A 26,813-nucleotide genomic window follows, 5' to 3' on the forward strand; every position below is an offset into this window, starting at 1 on the left:
CATGCTTTTTCAAACATTTCTCAGCCAGTCCTACAAGCTCCAAAGATCACTTTTCTTCATATGTCACTTTTGGAATCGACCCTTGTCTTAATTCTTGTATTATTTTCAACACTTGACTCTGTCTGAATAAGCTACACAAAATTTGCCTTTTTAAAAAACTGTGTCAGTTTCCTTAATTAATATACAGATGTCTAATTGACTGTTTATTTTGTCCAGGGATTTCAATTCTGTAACCTTTCCACTGCCAAAGTTAAAGTAATTGACACAGAGTCTTAGAATCACAAAGACCCTACTGACCATAATCCTAAAATAAACTTGTCCCACCTGTCTGCACTTGGCCCATATCCCTCCAAACACTTCTTATTCATGAGCTTATCTAAATGTCGTTTAAACATTGTAACTATACCTGCATCCATCATTTTCTTTGGGATTTTATTCCACATATGAACTACTCTGTGTAAAAAAAAAGAATTGCCCCTCATGACTCTTTAAAACCCTTTTCCTTTCACTTTAAAAAAATGTCCCCTTGGCCTTGAAATCCCCCCACCTTAGGCAAATGACATTCACCTTATCTATTCCCTTCATGATTTTATAAACCTCTATAAGGTCACCTCACAACCTCCTATATGTTTTATCCTTGAAACCTTTTGTTAAATAAATTAATAACCATGCCTTCTGCACACCTGTATATCAACTCTTAAGTTTGTAATCAGCCACATACGACATCGTTCTACTTATTTTCCTTCTTGCTTTCTTTCCTCCCAAGTTTTGCTAAATTCTTTTCTCATTTTCTAACCTGCTACGTTCCCATGTAAAACTGGTATGTTTCAGCTCCTACTGAAAAGCTCTGAAAATGCTTTCTGGATAGTTCTATAGCTTACAAACTGAATCCCTACTTTATTGATTTATTGATTTGAAGGGCAAATCCAATAGACAAATTAACCTGGACAAACACAGTCACCTCCTGCTGAAAGCTTGTATAGAGGTAATTAAATGAGGGCTAAACTAGAGAAGAATATTTAAATTACCCTAAACCTGTGTTGTGAGTTTGGCATTTCTACATTAAAAAAAATTGAGAAAATACAGAAAAATGGAAAGAGTCAGGAATCTGCAAGGGGCTCCTGGCCAGTCTTGACAACATTTGTACTGTGTGTATTTAGCCATTAGTAGAAAGTTAAGTTCCCGTCAACATCAAAATTAAATCTCACAAAGATCATAAAGCCTTCAGCTTTGTGTGTTTTCAGGTTTCTGTGCCTCTCTGGGCACAGGTTTGAGATGTTTTTAGATACAAAGACCATAAATATGTAGGAGTGGAATTGGACCACTTGGCCCATCAAGTCTACTCTGCCATGGCTGATGTGTTTCTCAATCTCATTCTTCAGCCTTTTCCTTGTAACCCCTGATCACCTTAGCAATCAGGAATCTAACTGTCTCTGAATGAGTTCCACAGGTTAACCGTGCTCAGTCTGGAGAACTTCCTCCTCTAAAAGCTCATGGTTTCACTGAGATTGTGTCGTCAGTCGGATGCCCCCTCCCCACCTCCATCCTTCTAAACTCCATTGAGAACAGATCCAGAGCCCTCAACCACTGATGCTGCTGAAATCCAACATTGAACCAGGAACCTTTAGGTCTTCAGTCTAATGGTTTCCCAACTGAACTAGTTCAGCTGTAATGTATCAGTGCACGAATAAATGACTATGTTTGTCACAAAGGGAGAATACCATTGATAATGCAGTGACTGGCGCACAGCTCGGGATGAAACATTATTTTTGCTTTCACATTGCACAATATAAATCTGTTCTTTTCCAACGAGCTTTGACTTTTCAGGGATCCTGCACTTGTTAGTGAAAAGCATTCCTTAATTTTTGGTGTTTGTAAGTGAGATGAGAACGGCATAATCAAAGATCTACAAATTTTTATGCATCTGTACTCATTAATCTAATAATATGGTTTTTGTTTGCCACTGTATTCTGATTTTGAAGAATGGTTTCTATTGTCATAGCAGCATTTTCCTTTGGCCAGTTGACATTCTATTTCTAAAATTAGGACGTAAGTGTTTTTGATGCTTTTTTTTTGTTGAGTTGACAGAATCATGTCACCCTAACAAGTTTTATAAAACACAAAAACAAAAATTCCTCGAGAAACTCAACAGGTCTGGTAACACCTGTGAAATGAGAAGACCGTTTTAGAGCCTTCAAATGTTTCTGAAGATGGGTCAGTGGACTCGAAACATTACCTCAGTTTGTTTCCACACGTGGTGCCTGTGTTTCTCCAACAATTTCTGTTTTTGTGTTTGAGATCTCTAGCATTCGCAGTTCTTTGTTATATGTTTAAGTCTGAAAAACAAATGGATTAGGTTGTTTGCGGGGAGGTAATGAATGTTGGGAGAATAGAAACTGTTTTCTTGCTGGCTTTTTCTCTGCTGTGTAGTATAGAATGATGAAGCACTTAAAGGAGGACTACTTTCCATTTAAAAAACCTGAATCAAACTAAGATGAAAAACAACTTTTTTTAACCTCTGAATCTCTCAAATTCTCTGCACTGCAACTGTTTTTGTTAAAATTCATTATTTCCAGATCACTCACTGAAAACAACAGATTTGATATCTTTTAATTTAGGGAAACACTTCTTGCTTTAGATCCAGCTCCATGGTTTTTTTCATGCACTGAATTTGCTGCACATTAACACTGTGGGTGAAACATGATCCATCTATGTCAGCAATTATATCTGAAAACAGTGGCTCTGAGCATGAGGAGCAATGCATGCCATGCTAATTATACCATGTCTGTTCCTTTCCTGTGTACTACCTTAAGATTTGCTTTTAACATTTTACTTATCCTGTAAAAAAGGCATTGTATCTTGGGACCTGTATAAACTGCAGCCACTTATAGTTTAAGACAGATTACAGGTATGTGTTATTTCCTGTTAAGTGGTTTCATTCAACTTTTTATACCATATGTCTTTTCGTTTCAGTGCTATGTCCAGAGAGTTGTCTCAAATTCGAAGCCAAGGCACTTTACAGAATCCCACTTCATTGACGAAAGTAGAGTCAAGTTGCAGGGATAGCTTGCCTCAGCAGGATGAGATATCAGAAACTAATAGGAGCTGTCAGCCAAGCACAAGCAATGGCAGCCATGAGGATCAGATGAAAATGTCACTGTCCAAGCCTTCAAACAGTACTGACCCTGCTTCTGCAACAGGTAACCAGGCAGCTATGGACTGTGCAGAAGTTAAAGGCAAATGTGTGTTGACAGATGATTGTTCAGATGTAGCAATTACTGAAGAAACTGAGAGGATTTGTACAACTTCCCCTTCATTAAGTTTGGAGCATTCTGGAGACTTGTTTAATTCATTTGTTTATTGGCGAGAGCCTCTGCCTGACATCAATTTTGACTTAGAGCTGCTACAATCAGTGGTTGAGGATGACCAGCGGGATCAAAGGGTCACCTCCGTTTCAGGGTCACTAACCGAAGGCTTCACAAGGAACAATGAATTGGAGAAGGTTCTGGAAACTTTGCAGGCCCACTTGGATGATCCTGATGTCCAAGGTATGGTTGTCATAAAGTCTCCTGTAATTTCTTTGTGAAACAATTTGTCACAGACCAGTTAGCAGTTTTAGTTAAACCTTTGAGAACACCAGTTCACTTATGTACAGCAGTATTTTTAAGATGAACAAAACAAATTTTCAGTTTCAAACCATATTTTCACAAACTGCTCGTCATATCCACGTAAAGTTTATCATAGTTACAAGCTCTATGAAGGTTGAGGCAATGGAATAAGCTGCTGGGGTGTCAGCGAGGTGGTCAAAGTTTTTAAAGGAGATGTACAGGGAATGTTTTTGTTTAAAGTGAGTGGTAGTTGCCTAGAAGGTGCTGCCAGGGGAAGTGGTAGATATGATAGCAAAGTTTTAAGAGGCATTTAGACAGGCGAATGAACAAGCAGGGAATAGAGGAAGACAGCCCATTTGCAGGCAAATGAAATTAGTTTTGGAACTTTGGATAGAAAAAAAGTCAAAACAACAGCACTTTTAAAAGGGAGAAGAACAGACAAAGGAAGCACATGGTGAGGTCAGTGCAGGAGAGAGAGAAAGAAACCCACACTGCTAACTGACAGAGTTAGCAGTTACTGCCTTTGCTGTTGAATTCATACATCGCTGGACATCGGAGTGTGTCTGGGGAAATTAAAAAACAATGACATTCACAACTGATCTTGGCGGAACCTGTCTGGGAGAGGTCACAGCACACAAGCAGATAAGTAGATTTTAAGCGTGACCTTAAAATAAGTCTGCAGTAGTGAGGTAGAGTGGGTTCGTTCTTGAATCAATGTTTTATTGAGCGATGTCTCTTGATTAAACTTAAAATATAAGCATGAGTATTGATTTAACCTGGAGCAGTGTTTTGTAGTGGAATAAGACAGTGCTATTTTCTGGGTCTGTAGATTGAAAGAAGCAAAAATGGCTTTGAGTAGAGTGATATGCTCTTCTTGTTGGATGTGGGAGTTTAGGGAGAGTTTACAAGTACTGAGGATTTTATCTGCAATAAATGCCGTTGGTTATGAATCCTATCAGATCAAATGGATCGGTTGGAGAGGCAGTGAGAGGAATCTACAAGAGCAAGGGGATGTGATGGATGGCAGTTATAGGAAGGAGGTGAAAGTCTCAGATACAGTCACGTAGATGGGTTAACTCCAGGAAAGTTAAGAGAGGTAGGCAGGTGGTGCAGGAGTCTTCTGTGGCTATCCCCATTTCAAACAAGTATGCTGTTGTGGAAAATGTAGGTGATGATGGATTCTCAGGGGAACGTAACATGAACAGCCAAGTTTCCAGTATTGAGACTGGCTCTAATGCAATGAGGAGTACGTCTGGTTCCAATAGATTGATTGTGTTAGGGGACTCTCTCGTCCAAGGTACAGACAGACATTCCTGTGGCCAGCAGCAAAAAAGCAGAATGGTGTGTTGCTTCCCTGGTGCCAGGATCAAGGATGTCTCGGAGAGGGTGAAGAATGTTCTCAAAGGCCAGCAGAAGGTAATTGTACACATTGGTTCCAATAACACAGGAAGGAGAAAAGGTTGAGATTCTGAAGGAAGATTGCGGAGAGTTAGACAGGAATTTAAAAAGGAGGTCCTCGAGAATCTGGATTACTGCCAGTTCGATGAGCTAGTGAGGGCAAGAATAGGACAGTAGAGCAGATGAATGCATGGCTGAGGAGCTGGTGTATGGGAGAAGGATTCACATTTTTAGATCATTGGAAGCTGTTTTGGGGTAGAAGTAACCTGTACAAGAAGGACGGATTGCAGCTAAATTGGAAGGGGACTAAGATACTGGCAGGGAGATTTGCTAGAGCTGCTCGGGAGGCTTTAAGCTAGTAAGGTGAGGGGGGTGGGGCCCAGGGAGGCAGTGAGGAAAGATTTCAGTCTAAGACTGGTATATTCGAGAACAAAGGAGTGAGTCAAACAGTCAGGGCAGACAGGGACAAAGCAGAGAACAAGATAGGACTGATAAATTAAACTGCATTGTAAGAGGTCTAACAAGAAGGCAAATGAACTCAGGGCATGGTTAGAAACATGGGACTGGAATATCATAGCAATTACAGAAACATGGCTCAGGAATAGACAGGATTGGCAACCTAATGTTCCAGGATACAAATCCTACAGGAAGGACAGAAAGGGAGGCAAGAGAGAAGGGGGAGTAGCGTTTTTGATCAGGGATTGCATTACAGCTGTACTGAGGGAGGATATTCCCAGAAATACATGCAGGGAAGTTATTTGGGTGGAACTGAGAAATAAGAATGAGATGATCACCTTATTGGGATTGTATTATAGATCTCGTAATAGTCAGAGGAAAATTGAGAAACAAATTAATAAGGAGATCTCAGCTATCTGTGAGAATAATAGGTTGATTATGGTCGGGAATTTTAACTTTCCAAACATAGACTGGGACTGCCATAGTGTTAAGGGTTTAGATGGAGAGGAATTTGCTAAGTGTGTACAGGAAAATTTTCTGATTCAGTATGTGGATGTACCTACTAGACAAGGTGCAAAATTTGACCTACTCTTGGGAAATAAGGGCAGGTGACTGAGGTGTCAGTGGGGGAGCACTTTGGGGCCAGCGACCATAATTCTATTAGTTTTAAAATAGTGATGGAAAAGGATAGACCAGTTCTAAAAGTTGATGTTCTAAATTGGAGAAAGGCCAATTTTGATGGTATGAGGCAAGAACTTTCAAAAGTTTATTGGGGGCAGATGTTCACAAGTAAAAGGGCGGCTAGAAAATGGGAATTAGAGAGCATAAGTTTAGGGTGAGGTGGGGGGAGATATAAAAGAGACCTAAGGGGTAACCTTTTCATGCAGAGGATGGTACGTGTGTGGAATGAGCTGTCAGAGGAAGTGGTGAAGTCCAGTACAATTGCAACATCTAAAAGGCATCTGGGTGGGTATATGAATAGGAGAGGTTTAGAGGGATATGGGCCGGGTGCTGGCAGGTGGGACTAGATTGGGTTGGGATATCTGGTCGGCATGGATGAGTTGCACCGAAGGATTTGTTTCTGTGCTGTACATTTCTATGACTGTAGTTTAGAATGGCATCGTGGTTGGAACAGTCATGGTGGGCTGAAGGGTCTGTACCTGTACTGTGCTGTTTTAGATTCTATTTTCTACGTTCTCTTTTATTTGGCATTACTTTTGGATGCAATTTGAGCTGGTTTTGGAATGAACCACAAATTACAAACTTTTAGTAAAGGTAACTTATCCCTGTACCATATGTCAATCTGCCGTTAATGGTAATTCTTTCTCACCATGTTTTCATAATGGTTTCACTTAGACAATATGATATAGGAGTAGAATTGGGTCATTTTAGCCCGTTGAGTCTGTTGTGCTAGTCAAACATGGCTTGCTGTTTTTCTTCGCTCAAATAGCATTTACAAAAATGTGTAAAGACACAATCTATGCTCGTATGACGGTAGGGTTTCCAAAATAATTCTCAAATTATAACCTCACTTTAATAGAAGACTCTTGTGGGGAAGTAATGGCCTAGTGGTATTATTGCTGTTAATCCAGAAACTCAGCTGATGTTCTGGGGGCTGGTTCAGATCCTGCTCTAGCAGATGATGGAATTTGAATTCAATAAAGAATCTGGAATTAAGGGTCTGATTACCATGAAACCAATGCTGATTGTCATAAAAACTCATCTGGTTTACCAATGTCCTTTAGGGAAGAAAATCTGTCATCCTTACCTGATCTGCCCTATATGTGACTCCAGACCTTCAGCTATGTGTTTGGCTCATCTTTGGGCAATCAGGAATGAACAACAAGTGCTGGCCTAGCCAGAGACACCCTTGTCCCATGAGTGAATTTTATAAAGACTTACCATAGCATGTTTACCAGTGTTCTCCAAACAAAGGACATGTTATCAAAACTCCACAAAATCTGTCTCAACTTGTCTGAATGTCTCATCTAATTTCTTTCTCTCTTTCCCAGCTTTAATTGTTCCATCCATTTGTTGGTTTTTCCTTTTCAAATTGTGGTGCGCACCTGTTACTAGTAATCTGGTCATTTTCCTGCAACCTGTACTTAAAGCAGTCTGTGCTTATTTTGGTACTTCTACTTACTGCATTGTTGCTGATAACGCTTTGTCTTTCTGCTCCCATTGCTGTGCCTGACTCCAATTTATCCACACATTTTTCTACCACTTGCCTTTTTTAAAACCCGTAGCTGACTTCCTGACCTTGTCCAAGTGTCCAGTCTAACAAAGTGCAGGCTATGAGGGCTGTCTGTCTCACAGGTGATCCTGCTCCTTGCCTAGTATGTACATTTCTGCCCTTTCCAGTGGAAATCAGAATCATTAAACTTCTACCGGGCAGAAGTTACTGTGTTTTTTAATCTCGCTCTTAAACAAAAGGACACTGAAACTAACTGCAGTGCTCTACTTGAGACCAGTTAAGAATACGCATACGCCATCACACTGAATTCTAATGGCTGCGCAAATGCTTAATGCTCAAGTGTGTTTCCTGAAAGTTCTGCTGGAGCCCATCATGTGTTAACAGCTATCACTTACTTTTCTTTCCTTCACGTGGCGATTCGGGTACAGTCGAGTGCTTTATCACCTCCAGTACAACTGTTATAGTGGAGAAAAGAATTTTAGGTTCTGCTTGCTTTCATCAGTCTGTTTTTACTCACGCACTGAAATTTTCAAGCAGATTTTCTACTCGTTCGCTCCATACAGGTTTATTCGTACAAATGAAACTTTGACCTGTCAACATGTCTAACTGAAGTTTAATCAAGCAAATCTTCTCCACCAATATAGGGTGAAGATAAATTGAGTGTCGATGAGAATTTTGTCAATGTTCTTGTTTGCTGGTAGTTCTTTTAAATTTCAAGAGGGTGCATGCATCAGAAGCACGTGTGGGTATGCTATGTTAGTGCACTAATACTCATTTTTATTCTGCTAAATACTGACTTGAGGAACTGAAGCAAGCCTCATGATATTGTACAGAAAGGCCAATGCTTGTTCTAATTTTTTTGCTATGTTGTAATCACATTCATAGGACTTCTGATACTATCTCTTTTTCAACAGCCTTTTTCAGGGTAACCTTACTTTGTGACTTGTATTTTCTGGCTGCCAGTTATCTTTTCTGGTCGGGTTCCTACCTTAGATATTTAGCTGCAAAAGGAAGGATGAAACATGTAACTGGCTAAAATCATTTCTAATTCAGTCTATGTCTCAAAGTTCCTTACAAGGCCCTTTTGCTGATCTCAAAAGGCAAGCAAATTGTGGCCATATGTGCTATGATTAATCCTGTTTTACACAACTGTGTGCAGCATCTCACTTTGAAGTTTTCAATTCCGGCCATCTGACTTGAGAGAATAGCTGATGCAATGACATTTAGTGTGATTGGACGTTACTTTCTATACTTTCTGTAAGAAGGCCAACTCTGGAGGTTTTAGACTTGGCCTCCAGCCATCAGCAGGCATTTGTGTCACAATTCCCAGGATATATAACCGTTCTCTACATTCAAGAGTCAAAAAGAGTATCATAAGATTTGCATTGTCCTCTTTTTAATGGGATCCAGGGGTTTGTCTCTCTGTATGTATCCTAACTGCATTTAAAAATCAATGGGTATTCTTTTGTCATGTTCTTCTACAGCTTGGAGGAAGGGAAAAGTAGCCTGCTCAGTCCCTTAATAACGTTTAATTAGCTATAGCTTAATATTTTCGTCGAGACCACTGTACATTTATCCTTTACAAAACATTTTCAGTCTTGAACTTAAAATATATTCAAATGACCTAGGCCAATCAGATTTTTGGGAAACGTACAAACTTCCACTACCATTTATGTGAATTGTTTCCTGACAACATTCCTGCATAGCCTTACCCTCGTATAAAATATTTCCTGTTGAACAGTAAGTATTCTTGTTTTTTATCCATGTCAGCTGAGCTCAGTTTGTGGTATTCCTGTTCCTTAGGTTTGAATCCAATGCCCAATCTCTAGGGTTTTAGTACTTAATCCAGTTTGACATTCTATCAGTACTAAGGAGACACTGCAGTGTTAGAACAAAGAAAATTACAGCACAGGAACGGCCCTTCAGCCCTCCAAGCCTGCGCCAATCCAGATCCTCTATCTAAACTTGTCTCCTATTTTCTAAGGATCTGGGTCGCTCTGCTCCCTGCCCTTTCATATATCTATCTAGATATATCTTAAATGACGCTATCATGCCCACCTCTACAAAGAGGCAATGCATTCCTGGCACCCAACGCCCTCTGTGTCAAGAACTTTCAGCACAATTCTCCCTTAAACTTTTCCCCTCTAACCTAGAACTCGTGACCCCTGGTAATTGAGTCCCCCATTCTTGGAAAAAGCTTCTTGCTGTCCACTCTGTCTGTACCTCTCCTGATTTTGTAGACCTCAATCAGGTCCCCCTTCAACCTTCACCTTTCTAATGAAAATAATCCTAGCCTACTCAACCTCTCTTCATAGCTAGCACCCTCCATACCAGGCAACAACCTGGTGAACCTCCTATGCACCTTCTTCAAAGCACCTAGATCCTTTTGGTAATGCGGTGACCAGAACTGTATGCAGTATTCCAAATGTGGCTGAACCAAAGTCCTATACAACTGTAACATGACTTGCCAACTCTTGTACTCAGTACCCCGTCTGATGAAGGAAAGCATGCTGTATGCCTTCTTGACCACTCTAGCAACCTGCATGGCCACCCTCTGGGTACAATGGACCTGAACAGCAAAATTTCTTTGTTCGTCAATTTTCCCCACTGCTTTTCCATTTACTGTATACTGTGTTGGAGATGCAGTCCTTCAGATGAGATATTAAACCTCTCTATTAGATTTGTGTTATTTACACATAGCAACAGGTCACATTATTTATTCTCATGGAAGCCTTCTTTGATTCTAATTCCTTCATCTCACCTTCATACTACTTTATCCAAAAAAAAACAAATTGTGACTGTGACCACTCAAGTCTGATCATTATGCACATTATGAATTCCTGCCCTGGGATATCTATTCCTGTTAGCATCATAACCATTCAAACTATACTAGCTGAACTTGAATAGATTGTTAATCTTTAGTTCAGGTTTGCCAGAATTAAAATTATTTTTCTTTTCTCCCTTAAGTGCATAACTGGCTTTCCAATAAATGGTCTTCCTCAATCTGTTACTGTCTACTCTCCATTGTAATGCAGTAAACTGATTGGAAGACAAAACTATTCCACACAGCACAGACTGCAAAACCACTAGTGAGGAAACTTTGAGAGAAATTTAACGAAGTCTGTATCTGCTTATCTGTAATAGATATGTTTGGTTTCCTCATGTAGCTCAAGTACAAGTGATTACTGCTGCACTTCGAGCTGCACGATTGGATTCAGCAGTAGAAGAAGAACCATCAACTGGTACTGAAAATGCTGAAGAAATCCAGGCAGAACTTTCACAATCCAGCCAAGGGCTTTCTGTATCCACACTGACTAGTTCCATTAACACTGACATGTCACAAAGCTTGGAGTCAGCAGTTGAGTTTGCAGCAATGACACCTGAGCACTCAATTCAATGTTTGGAGTCTGATGAACGTGAACAGAATATGGTAAGTTAACACTTTTCGATGCTTCATATGTAGCCACATATTATTCAGGGGTCTGATTTGTTAAAGGTAGGTAGAATTTAACTAACTTTATTCAGTTTTTTTGAAATAGCAGGAGATTGATGAAGGTCATACAGTGTATGTGACTGCTCCTACTAACAGTACTATGGGTGTGCATTTACCAAGTGGATTAAAGTGATTTGAGAAAGCAGCTCACCACCACCTTTGAGGGTAACTACAGAGAGCTGAATATTATTTCAATGGGGAAAGGCAGCAGAAAGCTGGAGTGCAAAGTGATTTGAGTACCCTTGCCCATGAATCACAAAAAGCTATCATCCAACAGGAAAGGCAAGTAGAATGTTGACCTTTATTTCAAAGGAAATGGGTCTAAAAATAGTGAGATCTTGTTAAAACAATACATGGCACTGGTCAGACCACAGATAGAATGATGTGAACAGTTCTGGTCGTCTTATCTAAGGAAAGGTATACTGACATCAGATGCTGACCAAAAGCTGGTTCACTAGCCTGATACTGTATGTGAATCTGGACCTGAAGTGTTAACTCTGCTTTCTATGCACACATGCTGCTAGATCTGCTGAATTTTTCCAGCAATTTCTGTTTTTATACCAGGTATGAAGGGGCCATCTTATGATGAGAGGTTGAGTAGATTGAGCTTATACTCATTGGAGTTTAGGAAAATGAGAGGAGACCTTATTGAAGCATTTAAGATTCTTCAGGGCCTTGACAGGTGCAAAGAAGTTCTTTCCCCTTGTGGGAAAGTCTCAACTGGAGGCTGAAATCTTGGAGTAAGGGGTCGCCTATTCAATACCCTTTGATAGAAGAAATACCTCCTCATCTCTGTCTTAAATGGGCAACCTAAGACTGAGACGAGGAGGAATTTCTTCTGTTAGACGGTACCGAATCTGTGGAATTCTTTGACTGCAGAGTGGAATAACTTCACAGAAGCCCGTATCCCGCCACCAAGTCACACTTTATTTACACGTGGAGAGTCCTTGACACTGATTCAGTTCCTTCAAAGCCAGCTCTGAGTGAATAGGGTGTCTGACACTCCTGTTCTTCAAGAGGCAGAGGGGGTTATTGAGAGGAGTTACAGGGAGGTCGTCACACCTCTGGTACAAGAAAAAGGTGGATGGCTTATCATCGGATGGAAAGCGAACCAGCAGGCAGTGCTTGGATTCCCTATGGCTGTTCCCTTCAACAACAAGTATACTGTTTTGGATACTGTTGGGGGAACAACTTACCAGAGATAAGCAATGGAGCGTAAGTCTCTGTCACAGAGTCTGCCCTTGTTGCAAAGAAGGGAAAGGGGAAGAGGAACAGAGCATTAGTCATTGGGGACTCCATAGTTAATGGGGACAGATAGGAGGTTCTGTGGGAACGAGAGACGCTCATGGTTGGTGTGTTGCCTCCCAGGTGCCAGGGTTAGTGATGTCTGTGATCGTGTTTTCGGGATCCTTGCAGGGGAGGGGGAGCAGCCCCAAGTCGTCGTCCACATAGGCACCAACGACATAGGTAGGAAGAGAGATGGGGATCTAAGGCGGAATTTCAGGGAGCTATGGTGGAAGGTTAGAGCTAGAACAAACAAAGTTGTTATCTCTGGTTTGTTGCCTGTGCCGCGTGCTAGGAGTAGGAGAGAGGAGTTGAATGCATGGCTTACTGGGATGGTGCAGGAAGGAGGGTTTTGGATTCCTGGATAATTGGGGTTCTTTCTTGGGTAAGTGGGCCCTCTACAAACAGGATGGTCTTCACCTGAACCAGAAGTGTACCAATATCTTTTGGGGGGAGAAGATTTGCTAATGCTCTAAATTGTAGTTTGACAATCAAGGAGGTTGAGAGTAGGGAGGTCCAAAATAAGGTTTCAGGGTTGCAAGAAGGCACCAGTAAGCAAGCAAGAACGCCAGGAGCATCCAGCCTAAGGTGGGTGAACTTGCAGCATGGGTCAGCGCCTGGAATTTCGATGTTGTGGCCATTTTAGAGACATGGGTAGAGCAGGGACAGGAATGGTTATTGCAGATTCCGGGATTTGGATGTTTCAGTAAGAACAGAGAAGATGGTAAAACAGGTGGGGGTGTGGCATTGTTAGTCGAGCATAGTATTACAGCTGCAGAAAGGACATTTGAGGACTCCTCTACTGAGGTAGTATGGACTGAGATTAGAAACAGGAAAGGAGAGGTCACCCTGTTGGGAGTTTTCTTTAGGCCTCCGAATAGTTCCAGAGATGTAGAGGAAAGGATAGCAACGATGATTTTCGATAGGAGAGAGAGTGACTGGATAGTTGTTACGGGGTACTTTAACTTTCCAAATATTGACTGGGAATACTATAGTTCAAGTATTTTAGATGGGTCAGTTTTTGTCCAATGTGTGCAGGAGGGTTTTCTGACACAGTATGTAGACAGGCCAACAAGGGGCAAGCCCACATTAGATTTGGTACTGGGTAATGAACCCGGCCAGATGTTAGATTTGAAGGTAAGTGAGCACTTTGGTAATAGTGACCACAATTCGGTTATGTTTACTTTAGTGATGAAATGGGATGGGTATATACTGCAGGGCACGAGTTATAGGTGGGGGAAGACAGTTACGATGCGATTAGGCAAGATTAAGGATGCATAGGATGGGGAAGGAAACTGCAGGGGATGGGCACAATAGAAATGTGGAGCTTATTCAAGGAACAGCTACTGTATGTCCTTGATAAGTATGTACCTGTCAGACAGGGAGGAAGTTGTCGAACGCAGGAGCCATGGTTTACTAAGGAAGTTGAATCTCTTGTCAAGCGGAAGAAGAAAGCTTATGTTAGGATGAGATGTGAAAGCTCAGTTAGGGCAATTGCGAGTTGCAGGATAGCCTGGGAATATCTAAAGAGAGCTAAGACAAGCGAGGAGGGGACATGAGAAGTTGTTGGCGGATAGGATCAGGGAAAACTCTAAAGCTTTCTACAAGTATATAAGGGATAAAAGAATGACTAGAGTAAGATTAGGGCCAATCAAGGACAGTAGTGGAAAGTTGTGCGTGGAGTCAGAGGAGATAGGGGAAGAGCTAAATGAATGTTTTTCGTCAGTATTCACACCGGAAAAAGATAACGTTGTCGAGGACAATACTGAGAAACCGGCTACTAGACTAGATAGGATTAAGGTTCACAAGGAGGAGGTGTTAGAAATTCTGGAAAATGTGAAAATAGATAAATCTCCTGGGTTAGATGGGATTTATCCTAGGATTCTCTGGGAAGCCAGGGAGGAGGTTGCTGAGCCTTTGGTTTTGATCTTTATGTCATCATTGTCTACAGGAATAGTGCCAGAAGACTGGAGGATAGCAAATGTTGTTCCCTTGTTCAAGAAGGGGAGTAGAGACAACCCTGATAATTAAAGACCAGTGAGCCTTATTTCAGTTGTGAGTAAAGTGTTGGAAAAGGTTATAAGAGAAATGATTTATAATCATCTCAATAGGAATAAGTTGATTAGGGATAGTCAATGGGTTTTGTGAAGGGTAGGTCATGCCTCACAAACCTTATTGAGTTCTTTGAGAAGGTGATCAAACAGGTGGATGAGGGTAAAGCGATTGATATGGTGTAGTATATGGATTTTAGTAAGGCATTTGATAAGGTTCCCCACAGTCAGCTACTGCACAAAATGCAGAGGCATGGGATTGAGGGCGATTTAGCGGTTTGGATCAGAAATTGGCTAGATGAAAGAAGACCGAGGGTGGTGGTTGATGGGAAATATTCATCCTAGAGTTCAGTTACTCATGATGTAAAGCAAGGATCTGTTTTGGTACCACTGCTGTTTGTCATTTTTATAAATGACCTGAATGAGGGTGCAGAAGGATTGGTTAGTAAGTTTGCAAGTGACATTAAGATCAGTAGAGTTGTGGATAGTGCCGAAGGATGTTGTTGGTTACAGAGGGACAAAGATTAGCTGCAGAGCTGGACTGAGAGGTGGCGAATGGAGTTTAATGCGTAAAAGTGTGAGGTGATTTTCTTTGGAAGGAGTAACAGGAATGCAGAATACTGGGCGAAAGGTAAGAATTTTGGTAGTGTAGATGAGCAGAGAGATCTTAGTGTCCATGTACATAGATCACTCAAAGTTGCCACCTAGGTTGATAGGGCTGTTGAGAAGTTATGCTGTGTCTTAGCTTTTATTAGTAGAGGCATCGAGTTTCAGAACCATGAGGTCATGCTGCAGCTGTACAAAACTCTGGTGCGGCCGCACTTGGAGTACTGCATGCAGTTCTGCAGTTCTTTATGGGAAGGATGTAGAAGCTTTGGAAAGAGTTCAGAGGAAATTTACTAGGATGTTGCCTGGAATGGAGGGAGCATCTTATGAGGAAAGGCTGAGGGACTTGAGGCTGTTTTCATTAGAGAGAAGAAGGTTGAGAGGTGACTTGATTGAGATGTATGTATAGATAATCAGAGAGTTAGGTAGGGTGGACAGTGACAGCCTTTTTCCTCAGATGGTGATGGTTAGCACAAAGGCACATAGCTTCAAATTGAGGGGTGATAAATATAGGATGGATGTCAGAGGTAGTTTCTTTACTCAGAAAGAAGTAGGGGCGTGGAACACTGCCTGCAACAGTAGTAGACTCACCAACTTTAAGGGTATTTAAATGGTCATTGGATAGGCATATGGACAAGAATGGAATAGTCTATGTTAGATGGGCTTCAGATTGGTTCCACAGGTTGGCGCAGCATGGAGCATCAAAGGGCCTGTACTACGCTGTAATGTTCTGTGTTTTATTATCTGTCAGCCAGGGCACCCAAATTGGAGCTCTTAACCTGGTCCATTCGGGGAACTCATACTCTCTGTGATCCGCCTGACTGACCCTGTTACAATCACTACATCCCTCCCTCTGAGTCTGAGGACATAGGCCAATTCTTTTTCTTTGGTGTCTCCTCCTATGTGTTTTAGCACCAAGTCAGGTTCCTCCAACATGGCCTCTGATAAGAGTAGCATGTAACACACAATAGCTCACCTCTTGCACCTAGAGCGTCTTGGAAGAAATTCATTCTCTTATTCAGGTGGCAAAGGCGACACCCACTATACCCATCTCTGATTCTGAGATATCTTCAATGCTTGACAGAGAGGAAGAAACCACAGGTTCCGAAACAGCCAGAAAGACTGTCGAGGAGCCAGGCACATTTTGCTCCCACGCTGTTTACAAATATATAGCTTTTATATGGTCGACATGCTTGTTCAAGACTGTTGCAACTGCTCAAACTTTATACTTCACTGGACCTGACCTTGCGTTGACACGTCTTACCAATGTCGGGCCGTTCTCATAGTTCCTATACCAAACTTTGTCCCCTGAAGTAAGCTGTCTCCCTGGCTTCGCGGAGTCTTGTGTCCGGCATTGGCATTCCTATTGATCCCCACCACCCCCACCCCCAAACACTAGGTTCGGAGAGATCAGATTTAACCTGGCGCTAAGTCTTCTCCCTATTAGCAACTCGACTGGAGCGATACCTGTAGTTGTATGACTATTGTAGTCCTATAATCAAATAGGAAAAACAACCGTTTGGTACCTAACGATCCCTGTCGTTGCACCTCTGTGTTGTTAATGTGTAGGGGGTACATGAGTAACATCCAGCCAAACGTCAATAATGAGTTCCTTGCTTTTGCCGGCATTGAGAGCTCGGTTGTTCTCCGTGCACCATTTTTACATGTCTTCCACCCCCTGTCTGTAGTCTGTTTTGTTGTCATCTGAGATTTTATTGACTATGGTGGTGTCATCAGTGAACTTGTAAATGGCATTAGTCTGGCGAAGGATTGTGAAGGATGTCGGTTTTACATAAAAATCTTCTGTGCGAGGGATTGGGTATTTATCCAGCTGCGAAAATTATTATTTGTTTATATAAAATTCCCAAACAAGCAAACTGACCCATCGGGCTTCATAGTCAGTGTGACCGTTGCTGCCCATTCCGCAAACTGGACTGGTTTGATATTCCTTTGCTTTCCAGCCTTCTGATTTCTGCCTCTATTTTTGCCCATAAGGCAAGTGGCATTGGAGGGCCTTACAGAGTCATGGAATTGCTTCCTGGTCAACATGCAAGATGGCCTTAGCACCTTTGATAGTCCCTAGACCTTCCTGAAAAACTTCTGGGATTTAATTCGAGCTCCACTCAGGCAGCCATTTTCTAATTGAAAAATGTTGAGCCAATCTAGGTGAGTCTTTCTCAACCAATTTTGCCACATCAAGCTTGGGCCAAGTCTTGGTGGTAACTGAACCAGTTGCTCCTCATAAGAAACAAGAATCAAAGTTGTGCATTTAATCTTTAAAGGTTCCCTTGTATAGATTAGAGTAAAAAAAACTGCAGATGCGAGAATCCAAAGTAGACAAACAGGAGGCTGGAAGAACACAGCAAGCCAGGCAGCATCAGGAGGTGGAGAAGTCAATGTTTCGGGTATTAACCTGCCTTCAGGACTAGATGTTGGGGTAGGGGGAGAGAGTAGCAGAATGGCGAGGTGATGATAGGTGGACACAGGTGGTGGGTACAACCTGGTTGATGAATCCAGTAAGTGGAAGGAAAAGGAAGTGGTGGGGCTGGAAAGAGAGCCGGGAAATGGGTGGGAAGGTTATTTGATATTCGAGAACTCAATGTCAAGTCCTCTGGGCTGTCGGCTGCCATGGTGGAAGATAAGATTTTGTTTCTCTAATTTGCGGTCTGATTCACTGCCTTAATGGAGGAGTCAGAGAATGGACTTGGAGTCATAGAGAAGTACAGCATGGAAACAGACCCTTCGGTCCAACTCATCCATGCCGACCAATTATCCTCACCTAACCCAGTCCCATTTTCCAGCACTTGGCCCATATCCCTCTAAAGTCTTCCTATTCATATACCCATCTAGATGCCTTTTAAATGCTGCAGTTATACCACCCTCCACCATTTTCTTTGGCGGCTATGCATGCACCACCCTCTGCATAAAAATGTTGCCTCTTCGGTCCCTTTTGTATCCTTCCCCATTCGCCCTGAACCTATGTCCTCTAGTTCTGGACTCCCCCACCCCAGGGAAATGACTTTGTCTACTTATCCTATCAATGCCCCTCAAGATTTTATAAACCTCTGTAATGTCACCCCTCAGCCTCTGATACTCCAGGGAGAGCAGCCCCAGCCTATTCATCCTCTCCCAATAGCTCAAATCCTCCAACCCTGGCAACATCCTTGTAAATCTTTTCTGAACCCTTTCAGTTTCACAACATCCTTCTGATCGAAAGGAGACCAGAATTGCACACAATATTCCAAAAATGGCCTAACCAATATCCTGTACAGCCGCAACATGACCTCCCAACTCCTGTACTTAATGCTCTGACCAATAAAGGAAAGCATACCAAGCACCGCCTTCAATATCCTATCTCTTTGCGAATCTACTTTCAAAGAACTATGAATTTGCACTGCAAGGACTCTTTTTTTTCAGCAATGCTCCCCAGGACCTTACCATTAAGTGTATAAGTTCTGCTCTGATTTGCTTTTACGAAATGGAGCACCTCACATTTATCTAAATTATACTCCATTTGCCACTCCTCAGTTTATTGGCATTCTGGATAATCCAAGATGGAGGACTGGAAAAATTTGTGGCTGTAAGAGCTGCTCCTTTTTTCTTTGAGGTGTTTTAGGTGTTGGAGGTGAATTCCTTGAATTCCACGAGCAGCAATTATTGTTTTTTTTATGCTGTTGCATTGTTTTGGAATTTTGGAGAAGAAAAAAATCAAAATAATGGCACTTTTAAAAGAGAGAAGAACTGACAAAAGGCAGCATAAGGGTCAGTGAAGGAGAGAGAGAAAGGAACCTACACTGCTAACTGACACAACAGTGAATCTATGCAGTTACTGCCTTTGCTGTTTGAATTCATTTATCTCTGGGCATCAGAGTGCGTTTAGGAAAACTTAGCAAGCAACAAAATTCACAACTGATCTTTTAAGGAATATGTGTGGGAGAGCTCATAGCACAGGAACAGAGAAGTGCATAGTTTTAACGTGTAACCTTGCTGTAAGTCTACCGTAGTGAGTAGAGTGGGTTCTTTCTTGATGATATATTTTGAAATCTGTCTCTTAACTAACCTACGAACCCTTCATTGTACTATCTTCCATGTACCTCTCCAAGAGTTGCTTAAATGTCCCTAATGTATGTAACTCTACCACCACTGCCAGCAGTGTATCCCACACACCCACCACTCTCTGTGTAAAAAACCTAGCTCTGACATCTCCGCTAAACCTACCTTCATGTGGCTGGCATTCGTGTTCCTGTTGCCGTTTCACCCTCTTCCCACCAGGTCTGGGAATATCAGGTTTAACCTGGTATGGATTTTTCTCCCCATCAGAAACTCTGCTGGAGCTGTCTGGGTAGTTGCATGAGGGGTAGTCTTATAATCAAACAGGAACTAGGACAGTTTGGTATCGAGTGAAGCTGTAGGCTGTTTCTTTAAGCCTGCCTTCAAAGTTTGCACTATTCTTTCCGTCAGACTATTGGACAACGAAGGGTATAGAGCTATCTGAAAATGTTGAATGCAATTCGACTTTAGAAAATACTCAAAATCTCTGCTCATAAATGGCATCCCATTGTCAGTGACCAATACTTCCACGAGTATCACGAACAATGCTCACAGCTTTTCAATTATCATCCCTGAGTTAGCCGAATGAACTCTGTGCACATCCAATCACTGTGAATGGGTGTCCACAATGGCTAAGAGCATGGAGTCCGTGAAAGGACCAGCATAGTCGATGTGTAACCGTGTCCAGGGTTTACTCTGTCATTCCCATGAATGTGGGGGGTGTTGCTGGTGGTAATATTTGTCCTCGTTGACACTCTAGATACTGCCATACCAAATCAGCTATGTCAGTATCCAACGCTGGCCACCAGACATAACTTCTTGCTAACATTTTCATTTTGGAAACCCCTGAATGACACTGTTGGAGTTCAGCAGTAATTTTACTCAGGACGACCACTCTAGCTCTCCAAAGTTATATGCTGTCCTCTACGGTGATCAGGTCCAGAAAGGTTTTAATCCTGCTTGTGATGGCCCTTTTGTTTCCCCCATCACTAGCAGGTGTTTTAGATTTGCCAGAACTGGATCCTTTTGTATCCGCAGTCTGATATTGTCAGCAGTGACTGGAAGGGTGTCCAGAAAGTTTAAAAACAGATTCTTCCACAGAGGCACATCGATGGTTTATCTGCCAGTGGGGAGGAGGCTGAAGGCGTCCTCATTTTCTAGTTTGCCTCCTGCTCAGTGTTCCAACTTGTAATTGTATGCACTGAGAGTAAAGGCCCACGACTGAATTTGACCAGAAAGTATGCGTGGTATGGCCTTGTCTTCTTTAAGTAGCCCTAGCCAGGTTTTGTGTTTTGTTACAGTTATGAATTTATGTTCATTGAAGTATTGGTGGACTTTTCTCACACCAAAGATGACCGTCAAACCTTCCTTCTCTATCTGGTGCATTTGTGTTCAGCATCAGCCAAAATCCTGGAAATATATACTATTTATACAGGGGCCATCAGTGAGCCAACACTACTCAGATACCATATGGGAAAGCATCATATGTCAGCAACATATTTTGCTTGGGATCGTTGTGGCCAACAATTTAGATGATGATTGCTGCTTTTTAACTTCCCTTAAGGCTGCTACTTGGCTCCCCAACTATTTCCAAGACTGACCCATGTTTCAGGTGTAGAGGGGTCAGCATGGGGCCTGATTACATATTAATTTTCCATAATAATTCGCCAACCTAAGGAAGGACTGGTATAGATGTGGGAGCCGGGGCACCTTTGATCACCCTCTCTATCTTCCATCGGGTGTAACCTGGTCCTGTTGACGAGGTAGCCCAAGTAAGTCACTTGGAGTGCCTGGAACACCCATTTTTACCTTATTGCATCTCATTTTCCACTTGAAGATCCCGCAGCCTTCAGAATTCAATATTCAGTTCAATAATTTTCAAACCTTTAACACCTTCCTCTATGTCCTTGACACAAGTCCACACCGCAGGCCCTGTCATGGCACAGCCAATCTATATCATCTAATTACAGTCCCCATTATCAACTTTTCTTTCTCCCTAGCAATTATCTATCCCTTTATCTGCCTAACTGTCAATCTCACTCTTGTTCTCTCTCTCTCTCCCTCTCTCTCTCTCTATCTCTCTCGACTCCATCTCCACTAATATCTTCAACATATATACCACCTTTTCCTAGCTACCATCAGTTCTGCGGAAGGATCGCTGGATTCAGAATGTTAACTGTTTTCTCTCCTCCGATGCTGACAAACCTGCTGAGTTTTTCCAGCAATTTCTGTTTTTGTTTCAGATTTTCAGCATCTGTGGTACTTTCATACAATAAATAAACTACTTTGAGTGGAAAATGTATCACTGGATCATGGGGCTTAATTGAAACCAAGTCTCTGGGAAGTTCAAGATGGACAAGATGGCAATTAAGACATTAAACAGAAATGGGATTTGCGTCATTTCAGGAAGTGCTGTCAATGGCAGAGTGGTCTTCGCTCGCTCTTTACTCCTTTTTCTTATTTTCACTGAAACTATCACAGAGGTTTTCCATCTGTTAATTTAGTGGGAAGTTCCAACACCAGATGATTTCACATGGTTTGAGCTTGTAATAGTCTCTCACATATATTGTGTGTTCTTCAACTTTCAGAGTCTGAGTAATCAACCATGTTGTGATGTCGGTTCGTTAGAGATGGAACATAACGATAGTTTGCTTTTTGGTGAAGACCAGTCAAAAGTGCAGGTTGGTATTAGAGAGAGGCTTTTTTTTTTCAGCCCCAGTGCTAGGTGAGACCAATAGTGGTGGTTGTACATTGACGATGATTCCAATGTGTTTAATAAATGTGAAATGTTACCACCTACCCCAACCCTGATGGGGACACAACAGAACAACACTTGTCTAATAACACAAAGGGGTCACAGTGAAGCAGAAAATTTTAATTGACCTATTTCTTTCTCCTGCTCCTCAACACTGTAAGTAATCTAATCTAATCTAATCTAAACACAATTAAAGGAAAGAAATGTCAGAGACTTGGACTGTTGTAGGCTTGTGATCTCCAACATATATGTGTAAAAGTCACTTTAACAGTTGATCACACCATCTGTCTATGTTCCTTTGCTGCATGATTTCTCCTGTGCAAGAGAAAAGTGCAAGCTCTTAACAGGCTTTGCCAGTTTGCTGCATTCTGTTTCATTTTGGTCCAGATGGACAATCATTTCAGGGTAAGGTAAATTTTGTGGTGGAAATGCAAAAAAAATGAATACGGTTTGAGAAAGAAGTCAGGAACTGATGTGGGAAGCTAGAATACTATAGTATGAAAAACAGAGGAGACTATTCAACCCATCATGCCCATGCAAACTCTAGTCCCTTTACAGCTGCACTTTATTTTCTGCAGCTGCTTTTAGGCAGGACAAATAATTAATTCACCATTCTGTAGCTGGGGGAGTCCAAAACTAGTGGGTATGGGTTTAAGGTGAGAGGGGAAAGGTTTAAAAGGGCAACTTTATCACACAGGGGTTGGTGCGTATATGGAACAATCTGCTAGAGGAAGAGGTGGAGGCCGGTACAATAATAACATTTAAAAGGCATCGGGATGGTTTTATGAATAAGAAGGGTTTAGAGGGACAGGGGCCAAATGCAGGCAATTGGAATTACATTATTTTAGGATATTTAGTTGGCATGGACGGGTTAGACCGAAGGATCTGTTTCTGTGCTGTATAATTCCTCCCTGTACCAATGTCACTAGAAGCAACCCCGAAATTGATCTATGCTCAGTACCTACCTCTAGTTACAGGATTGGATCAATATATTTCCATGAATTAAAGTGGTGGTGTCTACAGCTTAACTTTACTTTTTGTATCTCTTTTGCTTTTATAAGTCCAATTATGGGCAGTTTACAGGGATGTTTTCTTTCCCCTTTTCAGGATATTATTCCACAACCGTTGCTGGACCAGTACCTGTCAATGACAGATCCTTCCCGAGCTCAAACTGTTGACACTGAAATTACCAAGCACTGTGCATACAGTCTCCCAGGTGTGGCTCTTACCCTTGGCAGACAGAACTGGCACTGTTTAAAGAATACCTATGAAACACTGGCTTCTGATGTACAAGTGAGTGACTATATGAACCAGTTGGTTTAAACTGATGCTAATAATGCATGATTTGAAAAATGTGGAATTGTCTTTTTTTCTCAATTATTGAAAATAATGTGATGCTGTCATATTCTACCTTTTTATTTTTATTAAATCATGGGCTCAGTGTGTCGCTGGCTAGGCCAATATTTATTGCTTATCCCTAATTGTCCAGAAGGCAGTTAAGTGTCAACCACGTTGCTGTGGGTCTGGAATCACATGTAGACCAGACCCAGTAAGGGTGGCAGTTTCCTTCCCTAAAGAACCAAATGCATTTTTACAACAATTGGCATTGGATTCAAGGTGATCATTAGACTTGTAATTTCAGATTTTTTTTTAATTTCAAAATCCATCATCTACTGTGGCAGGTTTTGAAACTGGGTTTATCACAGAACATTATCCTGGGTCTCTGAATTAACACACCAGCAAAAATACAATGAGGCCATTGCCGCCTCTTTTTCAGTCTTAGCTGATTATATCAAGTAGTGCTTGGATGTGTGACGATGCTGTGACTTTAAGAATTTATTTTCTCCTGGTTTTATTTGAAGCGAGATTGTAAGGCAAAGGCGTCTAGCAGACTACCAGAATTACTCAAGACAGCAGCGTGGGAGACTTCAGGTTTTTGTTTTAAACAGCCAGCTCTCTCAGATCCAAACTTCTGGGTTTTGATTTTTTTCAGTAGCATCGGAAGCTATTAAGGTCTCAACAGAGCTGGAAGCTTAAGTGAATGTTATCTGGCTGGTAGTCCATCTGAATTTTCTCTTAATGTTTTTTCCCCCGGATGGGAGAACTACATGTGAGAATCTGTGTCTGACTTTTCCTTTTTGCCAAGAGGTGTGTTCATGGTCGTCACTATATTGGAACAGTTAATTAGTAATAGTTACTGTATTTATTATTCTGTGAAGTTTTCCAATAGAGTTAAGTTATTCTAAATTCCTCTTTCTTTGGTTGTAATTTAACTACTGTTGTAGGTCATACAGCCCGGATCAGACCCTTTCGGTCCAACCAGTCCATGCCGAACGTAATCCCAAGTGAGACTAGTCCCACCTGCCTGTTCCTGGCCCACATCCCTGGCCTTTCCTAATCATGCACTTATCCAAACATCTTTTTAAACGTTGTAATTGTACCTATATCCACCACTTCCTCAGGAGGTCCATTCCACACGCGAACCGCCCTCTGTGCAAAAACTTTGCCCCGTGTGTCTTTTTTTTAAAAAATCTCTTTCCTCTAACCTTAAAAATGTGCCTCTTAGTCTTGAAACTCCTCCATGCTAGGGAAAGGAAAACTACCATTAACTATATCCATATCCCTAGTTATTTTATAAACTTCCACAAGGTCGCCTCTCAATGTTTAAATATAGTAAATTGCTTTTTGCTTAACGTCGAGTAGCTGCATCTGGAACAGATACTTCACATTTGCCTTTAAAAATAAGAAAAGGTTAGCGTACAGGCTACCTTCTTAAAATATTTTGAAGGGGGCTGGCCTGATCCATAACAGGCACTGCCTTTTTTGTTTGGCTTAAAATATAGCTGATCTCTAAAGAAGGAAACCACATTCGCCAGCATTTGTTTCTTCACAATTGTTGCTGTGCTTGATGGAATATTTATTGAGCTTCCAAAGATCCTTGTGTGATGGTTGTTGAATGCTGTACACAGATGATAACTGATCTTTCTTTCACTTCATTTGTAGATTTCCCGTAGCCAGTGTGAGATTGCAAGTCCCTCATTGACCATGTTAAAAATCACACAACATTAGGTTGTAGTCCAACAGGTTTATTTGAAAGTACAAATTTTCAGAGCACTACTCCTTCATCAGGCACTGGATTTCTTTCTTTCTTTGCCCATGTCAGCAAATTAAGTAAGATTACATAAGACCATAAGAAACAGGAACAGGAGTATTCTGTTTGACCCCTCGGGTCTGCACCACCCTTCAGTAGGATCATGGCTTTTCCAGCATTTGTCGTGTCCACTTTTCTAGCATTTTCCCCTTAGAATCTTGAACAGTTGGGGAATCCAGAATTGTCTATCTCGGCCTTAAAATTACATGAGGACTATGCCTCCACAGTGTTCTGTGGCAAAGAGTTCTAAGGGTTTTAACCCTCAAAGAATCCTTATCACATTCTTAAATTGATACCCCTTTATTCTGAGACTATGCCCACAAATCCTACACTCCCCAATGAGAGGAAAAGTTCTCTCAGCACTTATCTCACAAAACCCCTTAAGAATGCTATATGTTTCAATGAGATTCCCTCTCATTCTTTTAAACTTCAGTGAGTTTAAATCTATTTAGACTTTGATCATAAGACATACTAGGGATCATCGAGGAGAAAGTGAGGACTGCAGATGCTGGAGATCAGAGCTGAAAATGTGTTGCTGGAAAAGCGCAGCAGGTCAGGCAGCATCCAAGGAACAGGAGAATCGACGATTCCTGAAGAAGGAATCTCGATTCTCCTGTTCCTTGGATGCTGCCTGACCTCCTGCGCTTTTCCAGCCACACATTTTCAGCTCATACTAGGGATCATCCTTGTGAACCTTCTCTAAACTGCATCACATGAAATGAAATCTTTCCTTAAATGAAGGGATCAAACCTCCTGGGAAACGCACTTTTATAAGGAATCATTCCATATGATTCCCAGCAAAACTATGTTGCACTGTTCCATGATATCAGCTTCTCTGCAGCAGTAGTGTGCCCGAAATGTTCTGGTTTTACGGGTAGAGTCTATAGTTTTTTGTGTTCCATTTTTCTATTATTCTAGAGTGCATCTTTCAGTTCCTGAAGTAGCTTGTTTACCTGACTTCTTTGTAAAATTTATTCATGGGATGTGGGTGTCACTGTGATTGGGCAGCATTTGTTGCCCATTCCTATTTACCTTTTGAAGGGGATGGTGAGCTGCATTTAATTTGCTGTAGGTAGACCCACAATGCCATTAGAGAGGGAATTCTAGGATTTTGACCAGTAATCCTGGAGGAAAAGTTATTGTATTTCTCAGTCAGAATAGTAAGTGACTTGAAGGGGAGCTTGCAGCTGGTGGTGATCCCATGTATCTCCTGACCTTGTCCTCCCCAATAGTAGTAGTCATGGTCTTGGAAGGTCTGTCTTAGCCACTTTATTGAGTCATTGCAGTGCATTTTGTAGATGATGTGCACTGCTGATGCTGAGCATTGGAGGTATAATGTTTGAGGATGTAGTGCCACTCAAGTGGGCTGCTTTGTTCTGGATGCCATCAAGGTTTTTGAGTGTTGGAGCTGTATTCATGCTTTGTTGATGGTGGTCAGGCTTTGGGAATCAGGAGGGAAGATACTTGCTGCAGGATTCCTAGCCTTATAGTCACCTGGTCTTATAGTCACAGCATTTATGTGCCTTGACCAGTTTCTGGTCAATGGTGATGTCCAGGATGTTGATAGTAAGGGGTTCAGTGACAATAATGTCATTGAATGTCAAGGAGTTGTTGCGTCATGGGGATAAACCCTCCTTCTTAATTCAAACCTGCGACACAAAGGATTTATCCCGTTTGGTAATCTGTAAAAGTTCGAGAGGCCAAGACCTAGTTAAAGTAAAAGTAACAACTTTATTCTCTGTTATATCTTAAGAAATAATTTACTTT

At 41.6% G+C, this 26,813-nt stretch overlaps 1 protein-coding gene across 3 annotated transcripts in view; it reads left to right on the forward strand.

The window, feature by feature from the left end:
* The window catches only part of LOC140463118 (serine/threonine-protein phosphatase 4 regulatory subunit 1-like), a 123,463-nt gene that overhangs the window by 66,929 nt on the left and 29,721 nt on the right, over window positions 1-26,813 (forward strand). For all 3 annotated transcript variants that reach the window (XR_011954613.1, XM_072556848.1, XM_072556847.1), the window contains exons 11-14: window positions 2,974-3,548; window positions 10,824-11,086; window positions 21,729-21,821; window positions 23,003-23,188. Coding sequence is in view for 2 of the 3 variants with exons in the window: in XM_072556848.1 (XP_072412949.1) it covers window positions 2,974-3,548; window positions 10,824-11,086; window positions 21,729-21,821; window positions 23,003-23,188 (1,117 nt within the window). In the remaining variant the exon portion in view is untranslated. The remainder of the gene's footprint in view (window positions 1-2,973; window positions 3,549-10,823; window positions 11,087-21,728; window positions 21,822-23,002; window positions 23,189-26,813) is intronic.

The sequence above is a fragment of the Chiloscyllium punctatum genome, chromosome 37 (genome assembly GCF_047496795.1).
Source record: "Chiloscyllium punctatum isolate Juve2018m chromosome 37, sChiPun1.3, whole genome shotgun sequence".
Taxonomy (NCBI): Eukaryota; Metazoa; Chordata; class Chondrichthyes; order Orectolobiformes; family Hemiscylliidae; genus Chiloscyllium; species Chiloscyllium punctatum.